Source organism: Trichechus manatus, unplaced genomic scaffold (genome assembly GCF_000243295.1).
Source record: "Trichechus manatus latirostris isolate Lorelei unplaced genomic scaffold, TriManLat1.0 scaffold00045, whole genome shotgun sequence".
Lineage (NCBI taxonomy): Eukaryota > Metazoa > Chordata > Mammalia > Sirenia > Trichechidae > Trichechus > Trichechus manatus.
In genome coordinates, this window is record NW_004443981.1 from 6,202,695 (window position 1) to 6,213,223 (window position 10,529).

General features: G+C 41.0%; 1 protein-coding gene across 2 annotated transcripts in view; it reads left to right on the plus strand.

Moving 5' to 3' along the window:
- The window catches only part of UNC79 (unc-79 homolog, NALCN channel complex subunit), a 242,971-nt gene that overhangs the window by 173,827 nt on the left and 58,615 nt on the right, over positions 1–10,529 (plus strand). For both annotated transcript variants that reach the window (XM_023731755.1, XM_004376690.2), the window contains 3 exons: positions 2,066–2,149; positions 3,967–4,069; positions 6,640–6,780. In XM_023731755.1, the coding sequence (XP_023587523.1) occupies positions 2,066–2,149; positions 3,967–4,069; positions 6,640–6,780 (328 nt within the window). The remainder of the gene's footprint in view (positions 1–2,065; positions 2,150–3,966; positions 4,070–6,639; positions 6,781–10,529) is intronic.

Here is a 10,529-nt window from a genome sequence, read left to right on the forward strand (position 1 = left end):
CCCAAGAGGCAGAATGGGCCACATAAACCAGAGACTTCATCAGCCTGAGACGAGAAGAACTAGATGGTGCCCGGCTACCACCAATGAACGTCCTGACAGGGAACACAACAGAGGGTCCCTGATGGAGCAGTAGAACGATGGGATGCAGAACTCAAATATTAGTAAGAAGACCAGACTTAATGGTCTGACTAAGACTGGAGGCACCCCAGAAGGTATGGCCCCTGGTCTCTCCATCACCCCAGAACTAAAACAATTTCCGAGGCCAACTCTTCAGACAGGGATTGGACTGGACTGTGGGACATAAAGTGATACTCGTGAAGAATGTACCTCTTAGACAAGTAGATATAAGAGACCAAAGGGGCAGCTTCTGTCCAGAGGTTAGAGGGGAAGGCAGAGAGAGTAAGGAGCTGGTTGAACGTTCATGGGGAATCAGGGGCGGAGGGGAGGAGTGTGCTGTCGCAGAATGGGGTGAGCAGTTGGGGTCTCATAACAATGTATGTTAAAAAAAAATTCTGTATGGGAGACTAACTTGAAATGTAAACTTCATTTAATTACATCAATTAAAAAAACAAACAAACAAACAAACTAAAAAAAAACAGAGTTTCAACTCTCCTGGCCTTTAGGAGGGTTCTTAACATTTTAAAGTTTTAAAATGTCTTATCATCCTTTCAGTAGTAAGTGGTAGTGAGTAATAAAATGGCCAAAAGCCAGCAGGCAAGGGAGAAAAACGGGAAGATCCTGGACAACCAGCCTCAAGAGTTTACTGACTTTGGGTCACGTCCTCTGTCCACACCAAAGAGGACTGTGTTTCCCTCTTTACTGAGATGAAGTGATAGGAACTGAGAATGGGAGTTTTTATTTGATTAAGTATCTGATAACTAAATGCCCAGCTTCTGTTAAGTTGACCGGGAGGCTCTGAAGATTATTTTATCTGTAATAAGTAGTTCAGCCTAAACTAACCATTTTAAACTCTGACTACAATTAACACCTAGTTTGATCAGCTCAGAAGAGTAACAAAAACGCAACTCGATCTCAATTTCCAATCCAAATTTTAATTTAAAAACCTACATGATGCCAAATAACCCATTTAACTGAATGTTTTGCTTTTTAACCAAACTTCAACCTTGTTCATGTCCCTTTGGCTTCTCATTTAATATTTCCCATTTACATGCTGTCTCAAGTTCTTTCACCTGAGTTTTCTTGGGTTTGTTTTCATCCTCCATGTTGGTTCTCTAGTCACCAAATCCTACTTGAGCTTCATCTCAATATTCTTGGTTTTATTAGTGCAGAAAAGTATTTCCTAAATCCGAAACCAGAGAAGAGTTATTGAAAGTATTGTATCAGGTTAGGTGGCGTGTCAACTTTATACCACACATGTTGACTCAGTGACTCACTAGCCTCCAAAAGAATGGATGTGGTCACATAGGCACGCTGGGAAGGCAGTCTTACACACGGGTCATGATCAGGTCACCTCAGCATGTACCTGCGCACTCACAGAGAACCCACCTCTTCCCTGTCCATGCACATCTGGGTGACTTGCTTCTTTGCCTCATCTCTCATGGAAAGCAGGTGTTCCTGAAGCATACTCCTCCATTTCTGCCCTGTTCCCTTGTCCCTGTTTCCCATGCCCTATCAAACACCTGTCATTTCCTTGCTACCAGTTCCACATGTTTCCTGTATGATCTTTCTGGCCATTGCCCCAAACAATCACTTATGTATTTATTCATTTGCATAAAACATTTCTTTCATAGTTGTGACATTAGCCTTTTAGTTCATATTAGAAGATAGGATTTGAGCTTTTAGGGGGAGGAAATTCTGAACATTTTTTTGATGTTTTAAGAGGATCTCCTACTTTTAATTACATTTCATATACCTGAATGGTAGGTTTGTAGCAAAACCCCCGAACCACCCTACCCTAAAATCTAGGATGTGTCCTTTAAATGTTAATACTCAAAGATAGCAATGACCACAAGTTGGCCCCAAAAGATTATTGGTTAAATTCTTTGTACTGTGGTCTGTGCTACATTGACCCCACTGAAGACTGAAATGCTCTATTTATCCACAGAACAGATACAGCCCGGGAAACGCCAATGTAATGTGCCAACGTGCCTAAATCCTGACCTGGAGGGGCAGCCACTGAGAATGAGAGGTTAGTTCTGTCCCCGAATCTCAGACCGTAAGAGCTGAGAGAGGCTGTAGATGTTAGTCGTCTAGTCACCCAGTAGGTGCTGAACCCTCTCCTTCAGCAGCTCCAAAAAGTGGGTCCAACCTTTGCTCAAACACCTCCGGGGACTGGTAATGCATGACATCTCATCTTTGAACATGACTGACAGAAAGTTCTTCCCCATAATGACCTTCTAACCTTTGGAGCCACATAGAACAAGTTCAATCTCACATAATTTTTTAGATATTTGAACATTGCCCCACACTGCTTATTTCCCCTGTCTTTTCTAGACGGGATATCCCTCGATCTTTCAGTATTCCTTCTAATACCTATCAGTTTTCCTTATCATCTTGTATCTACTTCTCTGAGCATGGTGCAGCTTATATGTGCTCCCTCAAGAATGTTCAACTCATAGGTGAACAGCTTCTTTTCAGCTCTATGAAATTGCACAAAGTATACACTTGACTTTATGCTACTCGTGAGAGCAAGGTGAGAAAGAAATCTGTGCTAACATAGACAATCAGAATTTTTTTCAAACCTCATTCCATGGCCAGTTAATTATTACTTTTATTCTTTTTCAATTCAGAAAGTAGGTCAACTTATCATTTGTAAGAAAACAAAACAAAATAAAACACATTTCATAACTAGTCCCTTGAATCTAGCAGACCTATTTTTCTAGACTATATTACTCTTCTAATTCTCCTATGGAATGAAGAGGTAGTTATCTTCAGTGTTTGTTAACATTTCTTTGGCTATGAGTAGTAGTTTTATTCCTTATATCAGATGAGACAAGACTTCCTTATGTATCGGGCTGGAAAAATCTTTTATGAATACAAGTCAGGGTGGTTGAAAATCTCTGGTGCTTGTTCATGATCTGGTGACTCAGTAGCAGCAAAATGGAAAGAGGTAATGGGAACGAAGATGGAAAATGAGCTTCTTCCAGAATGAACTGGAGAGGCCATTGATGAGGTGCATGCTTGGAGACAAACAAGCGCCTTCATACTTTTTCTTATCTCCAAGATTCCCAAAGGAGCTTTTGTCAGAATCTCCCACTGTGAAGTCGGGTTTTAGAGGTGGTCTCCTCCTTATTCAGGTTTCTTAAAATCCTCTGTTTCCCTTCCTAGTTCCGTATAGAGTGCACCTTGGGTATATCCAGAAGGGGAACCAGCAGTGGTGGCATCAGGAGTGTTGCCAGCAACTGAGGGATAATGGGACTGCCTGTAAAATGGCAGACTTAGTTGTGGCTCAGCTCTAACAAAAGGTCTATAGTTCCCTTTTTCCGTTTTCTACTTTCTCCTTGTGCATTATTCTTTTCTCCCATTTCACTGGAAGTATTAAAAAATCTATTGATTCAGCTAATGTTGCTCTATGGGGGCCAGTGCCCTATAACTTAACCTTTCTGCTTTTATCGACTACTGCTATAAATATTACATTATCATTCCGTGTTGTCATATGGAAAAACAACTTCACAGTGCTATTGTCAAAAATAGATTGCCCAATTTTTTTTCATCTTTGCCCTAGTAACCTGTTAGCACACCTGAGCTCTTTCTGAATTTTTCAAAATCAAGAAATAAAAGGGAGTTAAGAGTATAGCTGCTAAAATCATACAAGCGGAAACAAATGAACCATAATCTATCTTGAATTTATTTTACTATTGAGGGTCTTTCACAGTGTAATCAGAATGGCCAAGTCACACCACTCTGAATGTGACCTTTGGGAGGTTTATAAGAGGAGAACTGGACCTTTTCCGCCCTCTAGAAGCTGATTTTTATTCACTACTTGTCTCTTTACTGCTTACCCAGGTGCCACCAAGTCCAGCCTGCTGTCAGCACCCAGCATAGTCAGTATGTTTGTGCCGGCACCTGAGGAATTCACTGATGAGCAGCCCACGGTGATGACTGACAAGTAAGCTGACACCGTTATTTTCTTCACCAGGATGCAGAATTAGACTGCAGTCACATGGGTTGTAAGAAAGCATTGAAGAAGGCAGGCTTTGGTTTTAAGTCATAATTTGTTCTTTAAATGGGTGTAGCCATAAGTGTCAATATGCATTTGTGATTTTAGAGACACAGTATCATAGGGGCAGCTTCCACGTATGCCTAGGAATTTTTCTTTTTTTAATTTGGACAAATGCAAAAAATATTCACTTACTGATTGTCTCTAGAAATAATTTCATATGAATAAAATCCCTCCACCAGAAGCTTCAGACTGTTAGGATGGGAACAAGCACGAGCTTGATTCTTGTTCCACCCTGCCAGTAGAATTCATTCTCTGAATCTCAGATCGGTTATGTCACCTTTGAGCTTGTCAGTTTTCAGTATCCCCAGATTTCTTATGGGCTTAAGTGCAAGTGCCTTAGCCCTGGTGGCCCGGCGCAGTTGTTAAGAGCTGGGCTGCTAACCAAAATGTTGGCAGTTCAAATCCACCATCCGCCCCTTGGTAACTCTATGGGGGCAGTTCTACTCTGTCCTGTAGGGTCTCTATGAGTCAGAATCTACTCTATGGCAACGGGTTTGGGTTGTTTTTGGTTTTTAGATTGTGAAGGTTTGCCACTCCTCACCAGGAACTCTTTCTCTAAGCCCATCACTTTTTCTAGAGTGTGTCTACTCTGTTCTCACCTCTGCGATTTTATAGGTGTCCTCCTCTCTGTACTTTCTCTGCCTATTCATGCTTCAAGACCCAGCTTAAGGCAAAGTTTCCCTGACCCCTCTAGGCAGAATTACTCACACCATTCTCTGAGTTTCTATATCATTTGGTATATATCTCTATTATAAAACTTATTATATTTTAATTATTTTTTGTTTATACATTTATGTTTGTAATAGATTGTGAGATCCTTGGGGAATGGGACCATTTCTTCTGTATTTTATGCTATTAACTTCCAGTACATTGCCTGACACACAAATACATGTTCAGTGAGTACGAGAAAAAATAAGAGTTGCAGGATTTTAAGTTTCGAGAGATCCCCTTGTGCCAGAAAGATTTCCTAGTAAAGATGACCCAACTGACAAATTGCATAGGCTTCTGATAAAAGGAGAGGAGGATGAGATGGAAGGGGCTGGTGTGAGTGTCCATGTGGCTGAGCACAGCTGATGGTCATTACTGAAGAAGTGAAGGTGCCCGTCTTGTACAGCTGCCTGGGAATGTCCACACGAGGACATTCACTTAGGTGCCTGTGAAGGGCTCTTCTCAGCCCTCCTTTGGTTTCATTTCCCCATTTTGTGTCCTCCTCCAAGTCCCAGTCCTTCCTAGTTAATTTCCTGGTTGCCTTTGTACATACTCCATCTCGCTTCTTTTTATTTACAAGTGTGAATCCTATATTTTAAAAATTCAATCGGGAAAGAGTTTTTTTTAATGTTTGTTTTTATTTATTTTTAGGAAGGTTTCCAATGGAAGGTCCTGATAGCAGTCATAGCTTTGGTTTCCCTGCTATCTCTAGTAGACTTTCTCTCCTTTTATAAAGCTGCCCAGCTGTGGCAGAAAAGTGCTCTGGCTTTGGTTGAAGGTCCCTGGGTGGTACAAACGGTTTGTGCTCGATTACTAACCTAAAGATTGGCAGTTCAAACCCACCCAGTGATGCTATGGAAGAAAGGTCTGATGTCCTGCTTCTGTAAAGATTACAGCCAAGAAAACCCTATGGGACAGTTCTACTCTAACACATGGTGTTGCCATGATTCGGAATCGACTCGACAGCAACAGGTTTGGTGTTTTTGGTTTGGCTTTGGTTGAGTTGAATTAAATCAAACCTACACTAAAAAAACCAAAAAGCCATTGCCGTTGAGTTGATTCCAACTCATAGTGACTCTATAGGACAGAGCCAGGCTCTGGAACCTCCACTAGGACACTACAAATAACAGTAAGTTATATGTTACTTAAGCACAGGTGTCCTGATTTGTGTTTTCCATGTCACATTCACTAGGTGTGATGAGTTTATGAAACTAATCTGAGTAAGTGGTAGAGAAGAGACTGTAATCCAGACTCCCCTGGCCTTCTAGAAAGTTCTGTTGACTCGCCTACCCATCTCTCACCTGCAAATCAGACTTCTTTAAATCTGAAAGCTTAGGGAGGCTTCCATGTGTGCCTAGGCATTTTTCTTTTTTAATTTGGACAGAGGCAAAAAATGTCCAGTTACTGATTATCCCCAGCAATAATTTCACATGCATAAAATCTCTGGACCAGAAGCCTTAAACTGTTAGTCCGATTGGTGCTCATTGTAAGAGGGAGCAATAAATCCTGTGTAGGTCAGATGCTTGTGAGTTAGAAGAATGTTTTCTGTAATTAAAGGGGCCATGCATGCTGTTTCTGTGTCTATACTGATGATGGCACTGGAGTCTCCTTTTTATTCTCAGAGTGCAGCAACTGACCTTCTTTCAGAAACTTTTCCAAGACTCACTAGAAATGGCTATGTGCAGTTTGTTATATTTTGAAACGATTGGTTTGATTTTATGGAAAGCATCCCTCTGTTTTACCTGCAGGTGCCATGACTGTGGGGCCATCCTGGAAGAATATGATGAAGAAACCCTTGGGCTGGCCATTGTGGTTCTCTCAACATTCATTCATTTAAGTCCGGACTTGGCGGCACCGCTGTTGCTGGACATCATGCAATCTGTGGGAAGGTGAATGTCCAGCTTCTGTTTGTTTTGGAGAAGGGAGCCTTATTCAATCTATGTCTCGAAATAAAAACTACCAGTTCAAAAGTGAACATCCAGTTGTCTTTTAGATGCTTGATATTTGTGGGATCAACTAAGACTATTTAAAAAAACTAAATGGACTGATCTTTTGATTGAATTCCCCAGCTGTGTAGTGTCATGAATCCTCAAGGTCAGAGTGAAGCTAGAGGAAACTGCACGAAAACTCCTGCTGTTTGTGGTTTTCAATTACTACATGAGTTAGTGTATGTAAAGGTGCTTGGAACAGTTCCTGGTTAACAGTAAGCACTTTATACTTATTAGCTGTTATTATTATCTCTCTTTACCTGTTTTGAGATGGATTCTCTAGGTATTTTCTAATCTTGACGATATCTCACTAAGCTATGCAACGTGAAGGGATAAATGGAAATATAGCAGGTTTCACGTTTCTGGCTTGGATGCAGGCATGATGAAAACCTTTTGGGAACAGAGCCTTCAGCATAACAGAGTGAAGATTACATTTTGCTGCTTTGAGATTGTTCATGTCAAGACAATTCCATATAGTTGATAATTAGAATATGAATGATAGAGTTCATGGATATGAAAAACAGTTTAAATTCAGTAACAAACTGTAGTCCTGGCATATACAATTTATAGGAGAGGATTGAAATAAATTCCACATAAATTGACTAAGTGTCTAATCTGTGCTAGCTCAGTGCTAGGAGCTTTAGGCTGTAAAGAAGCTCTTGTCCTCAAGTACTCTGTGGCTTAGTTGTTGAAGAGGACAGTTATATATGGAATAATTAAGTAGCCATACAAGATAGGACATGGTTAAGTGCTGTAATTAGTGGTGTGAGTGGTATGTACTATAGAAGTTCAGGATGGAAAAGGCCTGGATGGAGGAGGTAGGATGAGGACTCTGCAAATTCCTGGTATTTGAGGGAGGGAAAGAGAATGGATCTTAATGGAGCTAAAATTTAATCTTTTAGTTAATGAAGAAATGCTAATTTTGAATTAAAGACAAACAGAAATGCATTAGGAAAAAAAACACCTCAGTCCCAAAAATATCACTCTCTTATCCTCCTCCCCTCATTTTATTCTGTTTTATCCCTAGGAGTCATATAGTCAGAGAAGGTGTAAAAGTCAGTCTAACTAGTCCACTTCTGATTCTTAGAACTAGCCAATGTGCAAAGTAAGTGACTAACATGGGGAAAAGATAAATCGTTTAATCAAAGTAAGTGACTAATATGTGAGAAAAGATTAATCATTTCATTTAAGCCCTTGATTTTTGCCTCATTATAATAATTGTAGAATACAGGTTGTATCAGCTATCTACTTGTGGAGTTGAGGGATTTTATTAATGCAAGTTCACAGTTTTGACTAGTTGTAGAACAGGTAGAATTGTTGCTTTGGTCTGTCACCATCTCCTTGAAACAGCCAATCTAAGTGATAGTAGATATGCAGAGGGGTATTGGTTTTGTTTTTTGTTTGTGTTAACATAGCAAAAGTAAACCGTGTTCAAGCACTGCCAACTGTTAAGCTGGAAACACATGAGCTTTGAAAAAAAGCAAGGGAAAAACAGTAGCAGGTTATGTTTTACATTTTTACATATACCTATATTTAAATCTCTACCTCTTTGGTAGACTAACAAGGGACAGTGAGAGCATTTAAGGCAAGCTGCCATAATTCCTAGAGATCTAAGGCTAGTCACCAAAGTTCCCAAGAAATCCATCTAGATGGAAGGAATACGCAGAGTCATTGTACCAGAAAGAACTGGTTGACATGCAACCGTTTCGGAGGTAGCATAAGATCAAGAAATGATACTGAAGGAAGAAGTTCAAGCTGCACTGAAGGCATTGGTAAAAAACAAAGCTCCAGGAGTTGGAGATATACCAGTTGAGATGTTTCAACAAACGGATGCAATGCTGGGAGTGCTCACTTGTATACGCCAAGAAATTTGGAGGACAGCTACCTGGCCAAGCTACTAGAAGAGATCATATTTGTGCCTATTCCAAAGAAAGGTGATCCAACAATGTGGAAATTATCGAGCAATATCATTAATAAGATATTGTTATATTAATATAATTAATATCATGCATAAGTAAAATTTTGCTGATGATAATTCAAAAGCAGTTGCAGCAGTACATCGACAGGGAACTGCTAGAAATTCAAGCCAGCTTCAGAAGAGAATGTGGAATGAGGGATATCATTGCTGATGTCAGATGGATCCTGGCTGAAAGCAGAGAATACCAGAAAGATGTTTACCTGTGTTTTATTGACAATGCAAAGCCATTTGACTATGTGGATCATAACAAATTATGGATAACATTGTGAAGCTGGGAATTCCAGAACACTTAATTGTGCCCATGCGAACCTGTACACAGACCAAGAGGCAGTCATTGGAATAGAACAGGGGGATACTGCGTGGTTTAAAATCAAGAAGAGTGTGTGTCAGGGTTATATTCTTTCACCATATTTATTCAATCTGTATGCTGAGCAAATAATCTGAGAAGCTGCACTATATGAAGAAGAACAGGGCATCAGGATTGGAGGAAGATTCATTAAAAACCTGTATTACCTCCACCAGACTGAGTCCAGTACAGCTGGATGGTGCCCGGCGACCATCACTGACTGCTCTGACCAGGATCACAGCAGAGGGTTCTGGACAGACCTGGAGAAGGATGTAGAACAAAATTCTAACTCACAAAAAAAAGATCAGAGAGTCCGGCAAGATGGCGCTCTAGGCAGAAGCACCACGCCATCCCTCCACAGCAAAGATCCGAACAACTAAGCCATACAGAGAATCAACAATCCTGAAACGCTAGAACATCAAATGAAGAGATAAAGAACTCAGCCGAGCACCAAACGGAGTGAGAATACTGAAAGAGAACGGAGAGCGAGGAGAGATTCACGTAGAGGTCCCCTACCAGCTAACGCAGTGCGGATCCACCATCTTGGACTCCTATTGGAGACCAGCAAACGCGGGTACGAGAGAGCAGCCTCACGGAGCGTCCAGTGGGAGACAAAACAGCCGTCTCTCATCTCTCCATTCCAACAACAAGCTCCCCTAGCATTCTTTTTTGTTTGTATGTTTTCTGGCTCCTGTTCCTCTCTCCTCTCTCCCATATCCAGCTTAGCTTCACACATAAACATCTCCCCTCTGCATCCTGCCTACCTGCACCGTGCACTTGACATCACACTACCAAGCTGTGCAGGCACGGCCTATTGGAACCTGACCAGCACTGATTACCGACCGTCCTGGTGGCTGCGGTGAGTGCCACAAACAACCCGTCCCAGTGGCTCCTCTTCAGCTAGACCTGCCCTGCTGTACCACATATGAGTGACTGAACCGGCCAGTTGGGGAAGGAGGCGAAAAGTATTGAGCACACAGACGAGCGAACAACAAGGGGCATGCAGTCCGCCTGCTCAGACATACTCAAATTTTTTTTTAAAAAAAGGGACGAAACAAAAAATCTACAATCAATAAACGAGAGAGATATCTATTGAATGCCCCCAAAACAGCAAACAATATCAAAACATTTACAAAAACAGGACAGGATGGCTCCAGTAGGCATCCAAATTAAAATACCAGGTAACTCTCCTGTGGAAGAAAATACACTAGAAGTACCTGATAGGGAATTCAAATCACTAATACTCAGAATTTTCCAAGAACTGAGGCAAAAAGCTGACAAACATGAGGAAAAAATAGACGAATTTATGGAAAATACAGACAAAAA